The sequence below is a fragment of the Nelusetta ayraudi genome, unplaced genomic scaffold (genome assembly GCF_046127955.1).
Source record: "Nelusetta ayraudi isolate G7.1 ecotype Tasmania unplaced genomic scaffold, CSIRO-AGI_Nayr_v1 ptg000028l, whole genome shotgun sequence".
Lineage (NCBI taxonomy): Eukaryota > Metazoa > Chordata > Actinopteri > Tetraodontiformes > Monacanthidae > Nelusetta > Nelusetta ayraudi.
Genome location: NW_027466078.1, coordinates 1,395,808 through 1,417,314, shown reverse-complemented (window position 1 = coordinate 1,417,314; position 21,507 = coordinate 1,395,808). Strand labels below are relative to the sequence as shown.

The 21,507-nt window shown below is 43.7% G+C and overlaps 3 protein-coding genes across 25 annotated transcripts in view; 2 read left to right on the top strand and 1 right to left on the bottom strand.

Moving 5' to 3' along the window:
• LOC142891171 (NACHT, LRR and PYD domains-containing protein 14-like) overlaps positions 1 to 21,507 on the bottom strand; it is a 261,301-nt gene that overhangs the window by 185,561 nt on the left and 54,233 nt on the right. For 15 of the 23 annotated variants that reach the window (XR_012927187.1, XR_012927188.1, XM_076030607.1 and 12 more), the window contains exons 1-7: positions 5,710 to 5,874; positions 5,360 to 5,479; positions 4,923 to 4,999; positions 2,935 to 4,723; positions 1,619 to 1,783; positions 842 to 1,018; positions 322 to 495 (exon numbers count right to left, since the gene is read on the bottom strand). Coding sequence is in view for 21 of the 23 variants with exons in the window: in XM_076030607.1 (XP_075886722.1) it covers positions 322 to 495; positions 842 to 1,018; positions 1,619 to 1,783; positions 2,935 to 4,723; positions 4,923 to 4,999; positions 5,360 to 5,479; positions 5,710 to 5,843 (2,636 nt within the window). In the remaining 2 variants the exon portion in view is untranslated. Of the gene's footprint in view, positions 1 to 321; positions 496 to 841; positions 1,019 to 1,618; positions 1,784 to 2,934; positions 4,724 to 4,922; positions 5,000 to 5,359; positions 5,480 to 5,709; positions 5,875 to 21,507 lie in introns of those variants that run through there. The other 8 variants (XM_076030624.1, XM_076030625.1, XM_076030598.1 and 5 more) reach the window with 7 other exon arrangements.
• The window catches only part of LOC142891081 (NACHT, LRR and PYD domains-containing protein 14-like), a 407,498-nt gene that overhangs the window by 367,870 nt on the left and 18,121 nt on the right, over positions 1 to 21,507 (top strand). The window lies entirely within an intron of this gene.
• The window catches only part of LOC142891194 (NLR family CARD domain-containing protein 3-like), a 331,599-nt gene that overhangs the window by 298,486 nt on the left and 11,606 nt on the right, over positions 1 to 21,507 (top strand). The gene's annotated exons all lie outside the window — the stretch shown is intronic.

Genomic DNA, 21,507 nt, shown 5'->3' with positions numbered 1-21,507 from the left:
AATATTTGTATTGATGGAACTTTATAATTATACAGAGAACTAGACACCTTTGCTGTCAACCACATCCTTTATGATGCTGGAAGGCCACCGTAGTTCACTGGCAAGAAGGGGAGAGGGAGGGAGAGCCAGCAAGTAAGCACTGCAATCTGAAATCTGACCACTAGATGGCATGATTTTACAAACTGTACCTTTAAACGCAGTTTCACTCATTTCAAACACAAACCAGTGACTGCAAATTGAATTTCCAACAGCAGTGAAGTGAAAATCATGACAACAATAACAAGAGTGATACAAGATGTAGAGTGAAGAGGGTGAACTGACCTCAGAGTCTCCAGGTTACAGTCTGGACTCTGCAGAAAACCACTCAGCTCCTTCACTCCTGAATCCTGCAGCTGGTTCTGACCCAGGTCCAGGTGTCTGAGGTGGGAGGGGTTGGACTTCAGAGCTGAGAGCAGCCAATCACAGCTGAGCTCTGACAACCTGCAGCCCCACAACCTGAATAGAGAATAAATGATGGAGAGTTTATAATGATGGAGAGTTTTTCCAGGGTGTCATCACTCTGAAAATCAAAGTGAAATGTGGACTACAGAATCTGACACAACAGAAAATGTCACCTTGAAATTAAATTCTCAGTCCAAAACTAATGTGTGTTTAAATCATGTTTGGTCACATGACCACTGATGACCTGCTTTCAATTTCAAACATGAACAGAATGAAGTTTTCATATTTCTGGATGTCATTTTGATATAAATCAACCTTCAGTTCAATGTTTGTTCAACATGTGTGATGAACTGTGTTTGGTGCTGAAACCATCATCCACTGGTTCCAAACCAGGCCTGACCTCAGAGTCTCCAGTTTACAGTCTGGACTCTGCAGAAAACCACTCAGCACCTTCACTCCTGAATCCTGCAGCTGGCTGTTGAAACTCAGGTCCAGGAGTCTGAGGTGGGAGGGGTTGGACTTCAGAGCTGAGAGCAGCCAATCACAGCTGAGCTCTGACAACCTGCAGCTCTCCAACCTGAATAAAGAATCAATATTTGATTTCTTCCATGGTGTAAATGTCATATTAAGAGTCATTTCTCCCTGTTGATGATCCAGATGTGCAGCTGTTGGGATCACTGAGTCATTCCCTCAAACGAGTCATTGTGCCAGTGTGTTGTCAACACAATAACAACAGCAGCGTGTCAGTCAGTGTGCAGCCAATCAGCAGTGAAGATGGAAAATAATCAGTGAGTCCTTTGTATTCTTGTGGCTGTTTTCAGTCATCAGAGTCTCGTTACAAGTCAAACACATTCAAAGGACAAGATGAAGAAATACTGCTGCACTATTAATCTGCCTCTAATATTTCTTCACAGGATCTTCTGCTCAGTCATGTGGCCTTCATCACCAATCAACAACTTCCATTGAGCTCCAAAGTGACTGGAGACATTTTCCACACTTTCTTCCACCATCCAAAGTCTTTTCTGGCTGCAGATTGTTGACATGAAAATATCAACAACATCCACTGTGTCTAGATGAGTCTTTAATATCTGCTTCAAAGTCTTCACACTGAGCAGCGTTACACACCAGTTGTCATCTGCTGACACACACTGTCCACCAGTAGAAAGCAGGAACTGACCTGAGAACTTCCAGTCTGCAGTTTGGACTCTGCAGTCCAGCACAGAGCAGCTTCACTCCAGGATCCTTCAGGAAGTTCTCACTCAGGTCCAGCAGTGTGAGGTGGGAGGGGCTGGACTGCAGAGCTGAAGACACCACTGCACACTGAAGCTCTGGGAGTTCATGACTGAATGAAGGAGAGCAGAGTGAGAAGTTGCTGCTTCCATCATCATCATCATCATCATCATCATCATCATCATCATCATCATCATCATCACCATCACCTTCATCATCATCAACACCATCATCACCACCATCATCATCATCATCATCATCATCATCATCACCACCATCATCATCATCACCATCACCACCATCATCATCATCACCATCACCACCATCATCATCACCATCATCACCATCATCATCATCATCATCATCATCATCACCATCACCACCATCATCATGAATGATTGAATAGTTGATTTTGGTTGACAGTGTAAATTCAATCAATCTTGTGCAATCAACAGACAACAATGAAAATGAAGCTTCCAAAACAAATGTGCACATTCTAAAGACTCACAACAACAAAAACATAACAACTGTGTGAAGGAAAAAGCAGCTGGCTGAAGCCCAAGCTGATTCTTGCCTCTCCTATACAGTCCATAAGATTAGCTGGAATAATTAGTCAGACAAAATCAAAAAGGAAAAAAAGAGAAACTCAACTCAACAAAATATGCTTAACATTATTCTTCATCATTGACTCACAATTCAATCATTTATCCTCATCATCATCAAGTATTTTGCCCTTCAAGATTTTTTCAACTCAACAAAGAAGCACACATTTTCAAATGGTCACTGATCCCATTCCAAAATGGAACTCCCAGAAAAGAAAGACATCTATATTTAACAATGCTTCTCACCTTCCATCATTCAAAGACACTCAACCCTCTGAACATGGATTGATTTTCTCTCACTTTAAAAAACTTAAATACTGAGCGCAAGATTTTCATTCTTTCCTGGAAATAGTATTTCTAATGTTTTCAAGCCCACTATATCCATGAATTGGAAGATCTTTGACTCTATCAATCATTGATTTGTACTTTAGGGAACTTTATTGATTATTCTGACAACTCTTTTCTGTAGTTGAATTATTATGAGAACTATTTAACCAGGTTTGTCCCTTTGAGATCCAAGATCTCTTTTACAAGAGAGACCATGTCCAAGAATGACAGCACATAGACTTTCAACACACACACACACACACATACACACACACACACACACACACACACACACACACACACACACACACACACACACACAGTGTTTACGTACCTTAAACATACCACAGCCTTCCTGCAGTTCCTCACAGCTGGAATCAGTCTCAATCTTCCCTCCATGGTTGTGTTGTACTTGCTGAGGTCCAGCTCCTCCAGAACCTCCTCTGACATCTGCAGCATGTAGGCCAGAGCTGAACACTGGATGGCTGAGAGTTTCTTCTCTGATCTGTTCTCTGACTGCAGGAACTCTTGGACCTCCTGATGCACTGACTGATCCTTCACCTCCAGCAGACAGTGGAAGATGTTGATGCTTCTGTCAGGAGAAACATCACCAGTGTTCATCTTCTTCAGGTTGTTGATGACCTTCTGTAAGGTTCCTGGATGGTTGTCAGTGAGACCCAGCAGGCCTCCTAAGAGTCTCTGGTTGGATTCCAGACTGAGTCCACGGAGAAAGCAAACAAACAAGTCCAGGTGACCGTTTGGACTCTGCAGGGATTCCTTCATCATCCTCTTCAGGAACTCATCCAGGGATTCTCCAGAGTGACCATCTTCTGTCATATTCCTGTTGGTGTGACAGTGGAAGCTGTACACTGCAGCCAGAAACTCCTGGACGCTCAGATGAACGAAGCAGTAGACGGTTTTGTGGAAGATCACACTCTCTCTTCTGAAGATCTCTGTACAAACTCCTGAGTACAAAGTGGCGTCAGTCACACTGAGACCACACTTCTCCAGGTCTTCACTGTAGAACATGATGTTTCCACTCTCCAGATGTTCATATGCCAGCTGGCCCAGCTTCAGAAGAAGCTCCCTGTCAGCCTCCGTCAGCTCCTGTGGACCTCCTCCATACTTGTGCTGCTTCCTCTTGGTCTGGACCAGCAGGAAGTGTGAGTACATGTCAGTCAGGGTCTTGGGCAGCTCTCCTCTCTGCTCTGAGCTCAACATGCTCTCCACAACTGTGGCAGTGATCCAGCAGAAGACCGGGATCTGACACATGATGTGGAGGCTCCTGGAGGCCTTGATGTGAGAAATGATCCTGTTGGACACATCTCCTCTATCTCTGAACCTCCTCCTGAAATACTCCTCCTTCTGGTCATCGGTGAAGCCTCGTACTTCTGTCAGCCTGTCCACACATGATGGAGGGATCTGATTGGCTGCTGCAGGTCTGGAAGTTATCCACAGCAGAGCCGAGGGAAGCAGATCTCCTCTGATCAGGTTTGTTAGCAGGACGCTGACTGACTTCTTCTGAGTGACGTCAGTCACCAACTGCTTCTTCTCAAAGTCCAGAGCCAGTCTGCTTTCATCCAGGCCGTCCAAGATGAAGAGAAGTTTGCAGTCATGCAGCTGCTCTGCTGTGAGTTTCTCTAACGTTGGATGGAAAGCCTGGAGCAGCTCCAGAAGACTGCAGTGCTGCTCTTTGACCAAGTTGAGCTCCCTGAATGACAGAGGAAGCACCAGATGAAGGTCCTGGTTCTCCAGGCCCTCGGCCCAGTCCAGAGTAAACTTCTGCACTGAGAAGGTTTTTCCAACCCCAGCGACACCGTTGGTCAGCACCACTCTGACTCTGAGTCCCTGCTGCTCAGGTGAGGCTTCAAAGATCTGGCTGCACCTGATTGGACGGTCGTGGAGGCTCTCCTTGGTCTTCTTGGTCTTCTTGGTCTCCAGCTGCCTGACCTCATGCTCTCTGTTGACCTCCTCACTCTGTCCCTCAGTGATGTAGAGCTCAGTGTAGATGCTGTTGAGGAGGGTTTGACTTCCTGCTTCTTGACCTTCAGTCACACGTTCACATCTCCTCTCCAGACTGATCTTCTGCTGCTGTAGAAGCTCCTGCAGACCATCATCAGCCCCTGGAGCAGAGAAAAGGTTGCAGAAGAAAACATCAGTGTGACAGTGTGAGCATCATTTTCTCTCCACAACTTTTCAGCTGCTGTGGTGAAGCTGCTGTGTGACTGTTTGCTCTCAACGTCCCTCAGTGAATCTTCTCACTGGAGGTCCTGACATGATCTCAGAGGGAGAAGTGAAAGAGGTGCAGGTGGACAGTCTTACTGTGATCAGTCTGGCTGTGACTGGCAGGTTGCAGTGCTGCTCCACACCCACCACTCTTCTTCCTCCTCTTCCTCCTCCTGTGGATGGAGCCACTTTGATCAACTTGTCACTTTTTAATTTGTTTAAAACTTTGTTTATTGAAATTCTTCATTTGGTCTTTGACATGAACTTTATTTTAATCTTTGGCTCTAAATCAGCTCCAATTCCCATGATGCTCTTCTCCCAGTCTACCCAGTAGAAATTATTTCATCAGCTCTGCTCAGTTTTCAAGTCAAAACTGGGTTGTGTTTCTCTCCAGTGATGCTTGTTTGGCTTTGGACTGAACTGGATTTCAACACTTTGAAATGTGAAGGAGCTGCAGTGGATCACTGGATCCAGTTCCACATTCTCACACACACACACACACACACACACGCACACACACACAGTGTTCTCACTGTGTCTCAGGAGGTCCAGGTTCATTACTGAAGAGTGGAGGTTCATCTTTGGACCAGTCACTCTTCAGAGACTCCCAGCTGGACCCTGGAGACTCTGCTCTCTTTGTCCTGTATTGAACTCTGCAACACAAACATTGATGTCTGTGTTTAAAACATGATTCTTTCCTCAATGATCGGCTGAGAGTCATTAATAAATCTCCACACACTGCTGTTTCCAGTAGGGGTTGAAGAAAGAGGGTTGTTCCTCTCACATCAGGTTCCCGTTTTTTCCAGTTTTTCCAGATGACCAACAGTTTGAACAGTGAATCAAACAGCAGTTCCAGTTACTGAGTCACTCTAAGTGTTCTTACTGTGTCTCAGGAGGTCCAGGTTCATTACTGAAGTTGTAAGGATAATCTTTGGAGTTGTGACTCTTCAGAGACACACAGCTGAACCCTGGAGACGCTGCTGCTCCGTCCTCCTCTTCCTCCACTCGAACACTCATCTTGAGCTGGAGGTCAAACAGGAAATGAGGCAGGGAGCTCAGAACAGTCTGACTTCCACTTGGGAGCGAGAGAACAGGAAGAAATCACCCAGACTGAAGTCACATGCGTTACATTGAATGCGTTATTCAGTCAGTCCGGACTCACCTGCTGCTGCTACTGCTGCTGCCTCCACCCAACATGCAGCCTCCCAGAGAACAACTTGGACTTTGAGCTGTTCTCCTGATATTTTAGATGCTTGGATTCCCTGATAGTGTTTCACATGACGCTGTGTAAAAAATGGAAACTCAGTCAACATGGAACATCGATGGTGTGTATAGAATAAAATAATCCATCAGCAGTAACTCAATCTAATGAAGTGATTCAGAGTTTTTTCTTTCTCATGCAACAGAGATCAAAACAGTCCTCAGCTCCTCACTCTACAATGTGGACGCACAATCTAGAGTAGAGAAAACTGCACAAAGTATTTAATGAGCAGGAATTGCAGCCAACATTAGTTTTGAACCTTCAACAGGTTGAAAGTGTGAAGTATCATCAGAATCCTAGCAGCCTTTGTTGTCACTGAATGAATCCAGTGTGACTCCTTTGGTGTCTTCTAAAACTCTCCTCCACTGCAGAGACTGGGACAAGAGGAAATAACTCAGCTGACTGACATCACATCAATGTGGCGCCTTGGACTTGGACTTTGAGCTGCCATTGATCTTTTAGGATTCCTGCTGCTCTGATCAGTCTTTCTGATACACTGTTTCCTGGAATGACACTACACTCTGTGAAAAGGCCAAAAAGTCCAGTAGTCATGGCGCAACAGCCTGTGTATAAATTAAATGAACTGACTTTGAGTTTTTCCAACATATAATGAAGGTAAAAACAGTTCACAGCCCTTTTCTATCCTAGTGAAAAATAAGATCTGCCATATATTTTGAAGCAGATTCCAGAAAACATGAACAATAAACCTTCAACACAGTCAGGAGTTTTAACTGGAACACAACACTGAGAAAGGAGGAGGTCAAAAAGTCAAGACTGAAATCAGTTCATTAGGTTTAATGAGGATCATTGAGTCAGAGGACTCACCCTGCTGCACCGCTCACTGCTGCTGCTGTTACTGCTGCTGCTGCCTCGCCTCAAAATGGAGCCCGACACAGAACAACTCTGACTTCTCTTCCTGCTTCTGCCACTCCTCATTTTATGAAGACAAAGGCCAAATGGCACACCCATAAGCACACACACACACACACACACACACACATACACACACACACACACACCCATAAGCACACACACACACCCACACACACCTGTAGCCAGAGGTGGCAAGGAACAAAGTACAAATACTTTGTCACTGTACTTGAGTCCATTTTCCAAGTATTTGTACTTTACTTGAGTATTTCTCTGACTTTTTACTTTGACTTCCTGCATTTTATACACAAATATCTGGACTTTCTACTGCTCACATTGAAAAAACACGCTGGTTACTTTTCTTTCTTCAGAGGATTTCAAAGATGCAAATTGTGTTCAAAGTCATTCACTCAGTATTTATTCTAGTTGCTGCTGGAAGAGTTTTTTCACCATGTGTTCATTTTTCTGTAAAGTCTGGAGAAGAACTGCCTGGCTGACTCTGGCTGCCAGAGTTCTGCCAACAGTTGCCATAACTTGTTGGCAGTCCATGATGACGGTGAGAAAAATGTGATTTCCTCTTTGAAGAGCTGCACCTGTTTTCTCTCTTTTGTTTGTCCAGCGCTAAATCACAACCAAAGGTGTCTCATTGTCCAATCAGAGAAAAAAACAACTGGGCCCCCAGAGCAGCAGGGGGCGACAGTGGGACGAGACCTGGAGCAGATCCATGATGAGAAATGACACTATTGAGCAGATCAGGACTAAAATATTGATCAGTCCAATACGTGGATTCTCAAATCAATACTCCAGTCATCTGAGGCCTTCCATTGTTTCTCTGGGGTACAGCCAGATAGAAATGCTCAAACTCTGAATGACTGCTGCCTGCCTGCCTGCCACATCACACCAGTCTGTTGCACAAACTGTCCACTGCCTGGCCGCATCTGGAGCACAAGCTAGAAATCAGCTTTGCACTTCCTGCTGCTGCACAGTGTTCTTCTGTCTGATCAGCCCTTCTCCCCCTCAGGCTGCAGCTGTAGTGGTGACTTCAAGCTGACATCCAACATTAAAATGAACAGAATTACAACCTGTTAACAAGGCACAATAATATTGAAGCACCCTGCTAAAGTAGAGGTTGAGGGTGGACATGCTGTTTATTTTATATCTTCATATAATTTATATTAATCAATGAATTATTCATATCCAGATCCTACTGAAATGTTTGGAACAACACAAACTGAAGATCTGATCCAGATTAAAATTAGGATTGGATTACATCATCTAATCTGATTTCAGAATCCTTCTTTCCCTTTTGAACCCGTTTTCAAGATTCCATCCAATCCGATAACCAACATCCAATCAGATTGCCTTTGAAGGTGTGGGCGGGGCCAGGCTGATGGTACCGACTAATAGCCAGGTGTTGATTTTTCAACATTAGGTGTTGATTATCAAGCAGGTGTTGTAATCAACAGCTCTGCTGAGTCAGCGGTTCATGTGTATTTCCAGGACAAAGGCCCCTCCTTCCAAGACTCAAAGGTCCAGATTTTAGACACAGAAGACAGATGGTTTAAGAGAAGAGTGAAAGAAGCCACCTGTGTCTACCTAGAGCGACCCTCTGTGAACACAGAGGAGGACTCCTGCTGCACTGCTCACTCACACTGCTGCTGCTGCATCCAGCCAACATGCAGCCTGACGGAGAAACACTTGGACTTTGAGCTGCTCTTGTGATATTTTTTGATTCTTAGATTCTCTGATCAGTGTTTCTGCTCCCACTTCCCTGAAATCACATGACGCTGTGTTGAGTTGAAGTGCAGCCACGCCCCTCACTGCCGGGGTGCATCAAGTGTGGCTGTGGCCCCCAGGAGCAGTTGGAGTGCAACAGGTGAAGATGGTCTGGTCCTGAAGGAGATGCTCACTCCATCAAAAGACAAGGTCAGCAAACATTGTGTCAGAAGCAGTGGCAGGAAAACAGTGGCAGAAACTGCACTCGGAGCAGAACACACTGCAGAACAAAGCAGTGATGGACAAATGAAGCTTGTGGGAAACATCCAAGCACTGGAGCCACTGCTTTGAAAATGGCTGAAAATGACTCCAAGCTGCAGTAACACTGCCCTCTGCTGGCCAAACACACACACACCTCAATGAGCAGCATTCATGATGCTGCAATTATTGTGGAGAAGCTTTGATGCTGAAGTATCATTGCTTTGATCACCTTTGACTTTAAAAAGTCTTGACTTGAAAAAACTCTCTCTCTCTCTCTCCCTCTCTCTCTCTCTCTCTCTCTCTCTCTCTCTATATATATATATATATATATATATATATACATATATATATATACATATATATATATACATATATATACATATACACGTATGCATGTATACATATACACATACACATGTATACACATATATATATACATATATATACACACATATATATATATATATATCGATGGGCTTAGATGCTCTGCGTGGGTCTCGCGTGATGCTGTGAGATTCTCGGACCGTCGGCGCAATCCAAAATGGCGACACCCTGTCAGTAGTAAACAAACTTTACCTGACTATTTTGCCGAATTACATATATTTATAAAATAGATTAAAAACGATAAGAGATAAGAAGCCTGGAGGACGAGGAGAGCTTAGCCGATCTGGAAAAATATCTAGACGACATCTTCGACCGAAGAGTTATGGGGAAGACGGGCAAGACGCCAACGCCAACGTCAACGCCGTCTTCCAAGCGAAGCCGTCGCGAAGACTCCCCCGGAACAATTTCACCACCCGGCAATTCCTCGATTGACATATTATTGTCGATCGAACAAAGGCTCTCCAGCGTTGATGCCAGATTAAACTTAATGGAAACACTCCACAAGGAATTCCAGGCGATGCGCGAGTCGCTGGAATTCAGCCAGCAACAGGTTGTCTCACTAGCCGCAGAAAATAAGGAGCTGCGAGGGTCGGTTAAATCTCTCACTGAGGGAATGAGCCAACTCCCTAAAGACAATAAATACTTAAAAGAAACAGTCCTAGACCTCCAGGCGCACAGCATGAGGGACAACCTGGTGTTCTCAGGGATCCCCGAAAAGGCGGAAGAAGACCCGGAGAAGACGGTAGCGGACTTCTTAACGAAGCATCTGAAGCTTCCTACGGAGACCGTCAAGAACATCACCTTCCACCGGTTACATCGTCTTGGAGGGAAGAAACCTGACAGCCGCCGGCCGAGACCCATCGTGGTAAAATTTGAACACTTCAAGCAAAAAATGCTGGTAAAGAGCCAAGGACGGGAACTTCGCGGAACCGACTTTGGAGTGAATGATCAATTTCCAAAGGAGATTCTGGATCGACGAAGAGTCCTCTTCCCGATCCGGAAAAGGTTCCTCGCTGAAGGCTCTAAAGCGGTTGTCGCGGTAGACAAACTGTTTGTCAACGGTCAGCTCTACCGCGATAGCAAGTCAACTCCGTGGTTGTACTAACCGTTCTCTCCACAGGCTTCAAGACAACAGGTAATATCGTATTAACGCAGCTTATGCCAACATTGTTGTCAATGAAAATCACGTAAGCGCCATTTCAGTTAAAGTATGACTTTTCTGCATCGAACTGATTCTCCCCCCTCAATATCCCTCCCCTCAAACTGCACTAATGTCTCTTCCTCACTTCTTTTCTCTCTGGTAACAATGTTCACCGTGACAGATTGCAACGATGTTTGTTTACATTGGCAGTTGTACGCACGCACGCACGCACGCACGCACACACACACGTAACACACACACTAACACATACACCACTCTAGGTCTATATAGTAAACATGACCTCCCTTAAGTTCGTCACTTGGAATGTGCGGGGTATAGGTACCAGGGACAAAAAATTTAAAATTCTCAACCATTTGAATTTTCTTGAAGCCGACATTGCCCTACTACAGGAAACTCACTTAACAAACACTACAGCACATAATCTAAAATCGACCCTTTTTCCAAACATCTACTCGGCGAGTTACAACTCGAAGCAGAGAGGTGTGGCTATCTTGATCAATAAGAGACTTAATTTCATTATAAATAGTACAATATCTGACCCTAATGGAAGATATATAATCATCAACACTAACATTGACAATAAAGATTACTGTATTGCTAGTATTTATGGCCCAAACGTGGATGATCCCTCTTTCTATCATGCCTTTTTCTTGTCACTCTCTGCACATGTAAACACAACACTCATAGTAGGGGGTGACTTGAACCTAGTGTTAAACTCTGATATTGATAGATCCAACACCTCAGCTAGCCAACGACACTCATTAGCTGTAGACACATTAAAACAGTATATGAGTGATTTTGGTTTATCAGACCCTTGGCGTTCAAACCACCCAACTCACAGAGAGTACACCTTTTTCTCTTCTGTTCACCACTCATACTCACGCTTGGACTACTTTATCACCAGCAACTCACTCTTGGCAGATATCCGGGAAGCCCGGATCCACTCCATCACTATTAGTGATCATGCACCTGCCTCTATCTCCGTCTCTACAAAGGCACCTAGAGCACCGATCTGGAATTGGAGGCTGAACACGTCATTACTCATAGACTCAGATTTTATAAAATACTTTAATAGGGAGTGGACAATATTCCTACAAATTAACGACTTGCATGAAACTCCTGTACATGTTCTATGGGAAACAGCTAAAGCAGTAATGCGGGGCAAAATAATATCTTACTCATGCCACAAAAAAAAAAAAGGAATTAGCTCTGGAGTCTGAATTAGTTAATAATATTAAAACATTAGAATCTTCATATGCCATCCAACAGGAAGAAGACGTGTGGAAAGAGTTATGCAAACTAAAAACAGAATTAGCCAAACTGACAGATAAAAAAAACAAGTTCCAAATGCAAAGATTACGCCTTGAAAACTTTGAATGCAATAATAACTCTAGCAAATTCTTAGCGAACCAGCTAAAGTCAAACAGAGAAAAAGCAACAATCTCCTCCATCAAAAACCTGGATGGCAAACTAACCCATAACCCAGAAGAAATTAACCAATGCTTCAGAGATTTCTACAAAAAATTATATTCCTCCGATAATAATCCTTCAGAAGCCTCAATAGATAACTTTCTTAACAGTATTGTGCTCCCTAAATTAAATCAGGAACAGGCTACTACAATGGACGCAGATCTCACTCAGGCGGAATTTGAAGAAGCCTTGGCACAAATGCCAGTAAATAAAGCCCCAGGACCTGATGGCTTCCCAGTATAAGGCACTTTGGCCTACTATTGGTCCGACCTATAATAGAATGGCTAGAGAGATCCTAAATACTGGACTTCTCCCATCAAACATGAATTCTGCTAACATTAGCCTCATACTCAAACCGGACAAAGACCCATCGCTTCCGACTAGCTACCGACCAATATCCTTAATCAATACCGATCTTAAAATTATTTGTAAAGCAATAGCTAGACGACTAGAAAAAATTACTCCATATATAATCCATCCTGACCAAACAGGGTTTATTAAAGGTAGAGATTCAACCTCCAACGTACGTAGATTTATCAATCTGATAGATTATACTAAAGCCAACAATCTACAAACAACAATTGTTTCGCTAGATGCAGAAAAAGCATTTGACAGGGTCAATTGGAGTTTCTTATTCTCAACACTACAAAAATTTGGTTTCGGGAATTCATTTATATCCTGGATACGAACATTATATAGCTCTCCGTGCGCCTCAGTCAGAACGAACAGCCAGACCTCTCAAAGGTTTAATCTGCAACGAGGCACCAGACAGGGCTGTCCTCTCTCCCCTTCACTATTTGCAATGTTCATAGAACCTCTGGCAGCTGCAATTCGGCAAAATGATAATATCAAAGGAGTCCAAACTTCAACATCTGACCATAAAATAAGCTTATATGCCGATGACGTATTGTTATTTCTTCAAAATACACAATCCTCACTTACTGAAGTTATCAGCCTTATTGACAATTTCTCTTGTATTTCGGACTATTCAATAAATTGGGCAAAATCCACGGTGCTACCGCTTAATTGTAAATTTAAACGAACCTCTCTAGCACCATTGCAAGCCGGTAACATACGATACTTAGGTATCAACTTCTCTCCCAACCTATCAGACTTAATACAACTCAATTTCAGCCCGCTATTGAAGAAAATAGAAAATGATCTAATTCGATGGAGAAACTTACCCATATCTCTTTTAGAGAAAGTTGCAACAGTAAAAAATGATGGTTTTACCTAAACTAAACTACCTTTTCTCAATGATTCCCTATCAACCCCCTGCTCAGTGGTTTAAAACCCTGAACTCAAACGTCACAATATTTCTATGGAAAAACAAACCACCCCGTATCAGTCTGAAGACGCTTCAAAAAGCGAAAGATGCTGGGGGACTAGAATTGCCAAACTTTTATTCCTACTATATTGCCAACAGAATAAAGTATATTCATAAGTGGTTCAACCCTAGCCCACATGATGTATCCTGGCATGTCATAGAACAAGCCTATTGTGGTGATATTCAGTTAGCAGACTTGCCATTTATCAGCACACCAAAACACCACAGCTGCATGAAAAGCGTTAATATAAGTCACTCTCTGACGGCTTGGATGGAATTTCTGAAAATCACAGGTTAGGAATCAAAATTCCCTTCTCCCGTGCGGTCGTATGCCCATCTGGAACAATCCTGATTTACTACAAAATAAAAAAGCACTTAACTTCACACATTGGGCAGATAAAGGTATAACTCACGTAAAACACATAAGAGAGAATAATAATTTTAGACCATTTCAAGAGCTTGTGACACAGTTTGGAATTAACAGTGGTTGTTACTTGGAATACATGCAAATTAAGTCCATAATTAAGAAAAAATTCAAACTTGAACAAACACACATGGAGGTCTCTCCGGCTGTACAGTCGGTCCTTAATTTCTCACCTCCTAAACTACTTTCCAAGATATATAAAATCCTTACAAACACAGATCGCACTATTTCTATCCCCATTGTTAAGTGGGAAAGAGACCTGTCTCTCCAGCCCCACTCTAATTTCTGGAGAACAATTTGCCTGAACACCTTTTCACTGATAAAACAACCTAATCTACAATTAATACATTTTAAAGTACTCCACAGGATCCACTACACTGGACAGCGGATGTTTCAGATGGGCATGACCGCCACTCAAACCTGCTCACACTGCACAGTCAATGTTCCAGATAATTACCTACACGCTGTATGGCATTGCCCACCAGTAAATAAATTCTGGCACATAGTATGCAATGATCTTTCACCACGGTCCCTGGCTCTGGGCCGGGGGCCCCCCTGTTGGTGGGAGGGCTGGTCCGTCCCTGTGTCTGGGGACTGGCGCTGGATCATACGTGGTGGGATCACATGCCTGGGGTGGGGCTGCGCGGCCGGCGGCTACCGCTCCTGTGTGCCCGGGTGGTGCCTTCTGCCCCACCTTCGCCCTCCGTCTCCCTGGTCGCTGCCGCTGCCCCGGGGCCCTCGGGCGGTGGGGGGTGGGCCCCCTGACCGGGAGTCCCCCCATGTCACATAATAAATAATAAATAAATAAATAATAATAGGTGTATTTTTTTTTTTCTTCTGTTTCGGGGATTTGTGTCTCGGGTGGTCGCTGCCCGGCCTTCTGGCCGGGCGCCGCGGGGGACTCGATATGGGCGGCGACCGGGTCCCCGGTGGGCCTACCCCCGGTGTGGTCTCCTCACCCTTGCTATGGGGCACCGACTGCACCCTCGTTGGCGAGGACCTGGCCCCCACGCAGCCAACGACCCACTGACATTATCACTAGGGCTTTGGATGAGGGTCTCCATCGGCCGGCCACCGCTCCATCAGAGACCCTCTCCAATTTTAATAGCATTATATACACTTAGGGCCTGGGGGGGGGTTCGTGCACTGCGGCCGCCGCCCTGCTCAGCAGCAGTGTGGTTGCCCCAGGGCCTTACCACCCCTCCATTTTAAACGCACCATAGTCCAAAACACCAGCAAGTGCACATATACACACACTGACACTCCTACACACAGTGGGGTCGGCCTGCTAGTGGGGGCTGGACCCGACATCTTTCCCACCCTGGATGGGCCCTGTGCAATCCGGTGCCCCCGGGGTGCGAGACCGGCTGGGCTTATGGGGACCTTGCCACTTGTGGCGGGTCCCGGGGCTGGGGGGGGGCTGTCCCCTGGCGCCGGGGGGTCCCGGGCGGTGGGGGCGGCTGGGGGATGTGGGGGGTGGAGGGGGCCGGTTGATGCGCCATACTGAGTCCGTGGGGGGGGGGGGGCTCTGGGTGCCCGGGCCTGCCTTGGGTACCGATCCTCCCGGTGGGTGAAGGGGCTGGGTCCTGTCATGGGGATGAGTCTGGTCTCGCTTGCCCTGGGGGGCCCACGTCCGGGGGCTGGGCTCTGTTGCCTGTCCGCCCTGGGTGGTGTCCCTTCTCCTTGGGGTATCTGCCTCCCTGTCATCTTGCCCTGGCTCCTCGTGGGGCGGGTGCCCTCCGGCCCGGGGGCCTGCTGCTCCGGGCCTCTTCCTGGCCGGATTTGCGGCGGGTGTGCCGTGTCCGGGCCCCCCCTCCCCCCGGCTCGTCGCCGGCGTGGGTCGGTTGCGGCCTCGGAGACCGCACTAATTGGCAGCCTACTTCCAGTGACGTACTTAAACACACCCACCCCCACATTCAGGTACACACACCACCACATCCATAGACACACACACACACACACACACACACACGTATACACAGATGCAAGCATGCACACACACACAAGTATGCACACATGCAAATATACGCACACACCCGCACACACACAAATATACACAAGCGCGGGTACACTGTTGCACACTATTGCATAGCTTATTGTCTTATTTATCCATGAATAGATTATTATCATTGTTATTATTACTATCATCATTATTATTATTATTATTATTATCATTATTATTATTATTATTATTATTATTATTATTATTATTATTACTATTAACGTTGTTATTATTATCATCGCTATTATTATCATCACTGTATGAACTCGCATGTATGTTTGTATGGGTATATGTGCACTATCTGACAATTAGCTATGCATATTTACGATCTGTTTTGTTCTCTTTTAACACAATTGTATATTGTTGCCAGTTGCCTCCTCTACTCCTCTCTCTCTATCCCTCTCATCATCTCATCATCCCCCCCCCCCACACACACTCATTTCCCCTCTCTACTCACCCCCCTATCTATCCCCCTCAGTCCGGTCATGGCCAGAATGTCACCAAGAATATTATAATAAAACCACTGAAGAGGTAGCTCCTGAAACCACCCATGTGGCTCACACTCTCAAGATCTACCTCTGAGAATAAAATCTGTCAGCCATCATAAACATTCAGAGACACTTCTGCTTGTCATTATGGCCAGACCGGACAAAGGGAAAAAAAAAAAAAAAAAGTGACTCCAAGGTTCCGCACAGTAGAACGGGGTCTAGTACCAAATAGACCACTTTGTCCATCAAAGACTCTGTCCCTACTCTCTCGCGATCCAAATATAATGACCTCAGTTTTGTCAGTATTAAGCAACAGGAAATTCTGTGTCATCCAAGTTCTGACATCAGGAAGACAAGATTCCAATTTGGCCAACTGATGAGCCTCATTTGCCTTAAAAGAAAAGTACAACTGTGTTTCATCTGCGTAAGAATGGAAACTGATGCTATGCTTTCTGATGATGTCACCAAGAGGTGACATGTAGATGTTGAAGAGGAGTGGCCCAAGTACAGATCCTTGCGGGACACCATGACTAACCCTCCTACGTTCTGACGAATGATTATGAACATGAACAAACTGAAAACGGTCAGACAAGTAAGATCCAAACCAGTCCAAGGCGCGATCCTTGATGCCGATAGTATCTTCTAATCTCCTAAGAAGAATGCTGTGGTCAACTGTATCAAATGCTGCACTGAGATCTAGGAGGACCAGAACAGAGAGAAGACCTTTGTCAGATGCACACAAGAGGTCATTACTTACCTTAAGCAATGCAGTTTCAGTGCTGTGACCAACTCTGAAGCCGGACTGAAAAGCCTCAAGTAGATTGTTGTCGTTCAAGAAGTCCACAAGCTGCCTAGCAACAACTTTTTCTAAGATCTTGGAGAGAAACTGAAGGTTCGAGATTGGCCTATAATTTGAAAGCACACTCGAGTCCAAATTGGGTTTTTTGATCAGAGGCTTGATTACAGCCACTTTGAAAGCATGAGGGACAAAACCTGTTGATAGAGAATGATTAATAATTCTAAGAATGACACAATGAAGCAATGGGGAAACCTCCTTGAGAAGCCTGGTTGGAATTGGGTCCAGAAGACTAGTGGTCGACTTAGTAGAGGAGACAAGAGAATCAAGTTCCGAGAGTCCAACTTGCTGAAAACTCCCGAAATACACACTGGGGTTGCCATGTTGAGAAAGATCTGCCATGTGACCTGTGGAAGACAAAGAAGACAAAGAAGACGAGGAATTCCCAATCTTAGTTCTGATAACCTTCTACTTTTTGCTGGAAGAAGTTCAGGAAATCGTTGTTTGACAGGCCAGTAGGGACGCATGGCTCAACACAATGATGGCTCCTCGTCAGCTTAGCAACTGTACTAAATAAAAACTTTGGGTTGTTCTTGTTAGAGTCAATAAGAGCAGAAAAGTAGGAAGTTCTACTGATACGCAGGGCCTTTTTATAGGACCTAAAGCAATCCTGCCAAGTCTTGAAGGATGAAGCTGTTTTTGACAAACGCCAAGTTCTCTCAAGCCTTCGCAAATTTTGTTTTAATTTGCGAGTAGAGGAAGTAAACCAAGGGGCTGATCGATCCTGCCTTTTCATACTTACCTTATAAGGGGCAAGATCATCCAATGTTGATTTCAGTATTGGGGAGATATTACTATTTGTGTCTAGATATTTCCTCCCCTACAGTATCCACATATTTTAAGGGGAGGGATACAAACTATTTAGTCCCCCCCACTCCCCAAAGAGTGGGAGTGTTCACTATTTTTTACCCTATAGCCTACTGTTAGTTTGCATCCTTGCTTTCTTGTGTGCTGTTTGGCTGAATCACAACGGTAATAATCTTTTTCTTCTTCTTCTTGATTTTCTTTGTCTTCTTGATTTGCTTACCATCATTTTTACACAACCGGCCTGTTACATTTTTGTTGCATTTTTACTCTGTACATCACAATAAACTATCAAGTCTATATTCTTAATTATTAATCAAGTCTTTCTCTCAATCGATATATAAAAGTAAAGTTATTATTATCATCAAATGGAGTCAGATTAAATTAATTATTATGTACTTTACTTTGAAATCCTCATCTTGATTTTATTTTATTTGATTGATTGATTTCGAACATGAAAAGTAATAAGAAAATAAAAGGGATAGAAAACCCAAAACATATGAAAGAAAACTTAAAGAAAAACATATTAAAAAAAAATAGAATAAGCACTCAAACATCAGTGAAATATACATCAAAATGATATTGGTCATGCTCGAAAAGGGGTAGGAAGAAGTAAAAAACGTATATGTACCTACCCCCAACTTAAATAAATATACAAGCTGGTGAACTAAATTAAGTATATATGATTAGATAACAGAAAGCAGAAAACAACAAAAACAACAAAAACAACAACCAAAGACAAATCTAAACAAAAGACAACTCCAGTTAAAAATAAAATAAGATAAATAAATGAAAAAAAAAGTGCTGGACTTCAGCTGTGCAAGTACTGGAGAACTTTTATAAGTCTATATAGATATAATATATAAATATTGTTGGATCAGATTAATTTCCTTGTGTCGTGCTGCTGATCCGCGTGTTTGTTGAATGAAGTCTCAGGAGAAGAATGCCAATTTAAATATATCTTTAGTAAATAAACAATTCAGGATACAAATATACAGAGCTCTGGGCCGAGTTCAAAATCCTAGCAACAACAAAGTATTGTCAGGGCACGAAGTCTGACCTATCTGTCCCTTGACCCAGTCCTTTTATCCAAAAGAAAACATGCAGATTCTCCCAGATGTTGTCCTCCTCTGACTGGCTGCCTGGTCTCCAGACCCCAGCCTCATTGGATGTTGAGGCAGCCTTTGATCCAAGTCTCTGATTAGTGATTGCAACAGGAAACAAGTCCTTATCTGGCAGGGAGCCAAATGATCCCATCATTGGTTCCAGCGTGACCAGTTGATATAATACAGTGCACGACATGCCTGAGGTCACAGGCTCCTCTCCCCCGTGCCTCCGATGGATCATGAGTTCTCCCCCCCTGTAAATGACCGGGTTATATAGTTTTATGATGGTCGCAAAGTCCCCCAGGGTCACCCTCTGGTCACCCAGGGTCACCAGTTTGTGAGGGATGTTCTTCCCTTTGTTCTTTCTTGAGCCTCCTGCAACAATGCCTTTGATCTAAACAGTTTATATTAATAATCATATTATTACAAACACACATCTAAACTAATTATATTATTCAACACAAACATCTAAACTAAATATATGATTCCAACAGTCCCCCTTTTGGCCTAGCCTACGCTAGGCCAATATTATCAATGCATTGTCAAACTGTCTAATTCCATTTCATCACTTTCACCCCTCAATAGCAACTATAATCAAACGATTACACTAAAAGCAAATGCAAGTAACAGAACAACAGTCACATCATACCAAACCAACAATAACAAAAAAGAATGAAACCATTTTCTTTGTTCCCGTTCAGATCAGACATTTGAATTTAGACCTTGTTGAAACTAATATAAGGTAATATCTTGTTGGACACCGTGGCCACCACTTTTCAGGCGGACGTGTTATGTGTAGTCCACTCCCCAGTCTGGAACATACTGGTCCACCTCGCTTGGCTGTGTTCATGATCTCTTGTTCACAGGTTGCTGCATTTTCTGGGTCTGACTGTTGAGAGAAAACTTAAGAGAAACGCTATTAGTTTGATCACAATAGGATTATATGTCAGAAACAGTGCTGGATTTGATAATAATTATCTGCTCGAGGTCCCGGAAAGGGAACACCCACCCAAGCTCAAAGGGGGTGAATCCTGTCCGTGAGCCAACAGATCTTACTGACATCAGGGCTATCGATAGCACCTGTGTCCGCTTCATTCCACTGTGAGCATAAACCTTGCCAATTTGCTTCTCAGCGTTCAATTCATTTCCAGATTACTTTGTGATTGGTCATGAAAAACAGTACCAGAGCGTGTTTGAGATTATTTATATAGATATGAGTAGATATATGTATCTGTGGTTGTCAATATTTAAAAGGTGTATGTACGGATTGAGGTAACAGTCGCCTAAGTGTAACGTAGAAAACTGGTGATGGTAATGATAGGGATTATGGCAAAGCATGTAACATTGATATGAGGAACACTGCTTTAGACCCAGTTTCACTCATTTCAAACACAAACCAGTTACTGCAAATTCAATTTCCAACAGCAGTGAAGTGAAAATCATGCCAGCAATAACAAGAGTGATAGAAGTTGTAGAGTGAAGAGGGTGAACTGACCTCAGTCTCCAGTTTACAGTATGGACTCTGCAGAAAACCACTCAGCACCTTCAGTGATGAACCCTGCAGCTGGTTCCTACTCATGTCCAGCTCTCTGAGGTGGGAGGGGTTGGACTTCAGAGCTGAGAGCAGCCAATCACAGCTGAGCTCTGACAAACTGCAGTTCCCCAACCTGAATAGAGAATCAGTGATGGAGAGTTTATAATGAAGGAGAGTTTTTCCAGGGTGTGATCATGTTACAGGCACAGGGGTACAAACTCTTTTTTTCTTTCTTTTTTCTTCTTTTATATATTTCTTTTTGAATTTTGGTTTTATTGGTTGATTTTTATAATTTGTGAATTTTATTGTTGCTGTGTTTTGCGTGTATTTTTTTATTGCATGCTTTTACTTCCTTGTACCTCTAATCGACTCTTAATAGTGTAACAGACTGTTCAGCATCTTTTTAGCATCACAATCAGTCACAGTCACAGCAGACAGTCCAGTGTTAGCATAATTTTCAGCTAGTGCTAGCATTAGCCACCTGTATGAGCACTTAGATACGGTAGATAGATCCAGCTGGACTCAGCAGAAGGTCAAGTGTCAATGCAGGTTCTATCATCTCAGTCAGTTCAGTATTGATGAGCAAGATGCAGAAAAGATTCCACTGCATTTCAGTCACTTAATAACCATTTGTTCTCAGCATTTGCTTTATTAGAGGATTCCAGCCTCCAACCATCAATATGAAACAGTCTCTCAAACTGATCTTCCCAACCAGCCGCCAACAAACATGGTGGTGCAAGATGGCCACGACCTTTGACCTTCTGTCTGTTTCCATAAAGAACCGTTCTAACGGCAGGAAAAGCAGAGGACTTTTATTTTCTACTAATCAAACACTTCAAACTATATTGATGGTTGTATATGAAGCTTTCAGCAATAAATCTGTACTGATTTTACACACTGAACCTTTGAGGCAAAATTAATCAATGAATTGCAACATTTTGAACAGCTGATCAGTGGTTCATAAAATATTTTATTGTGGTGATTAATTTTTTTATGGTTACAAAGGTCAACACCAA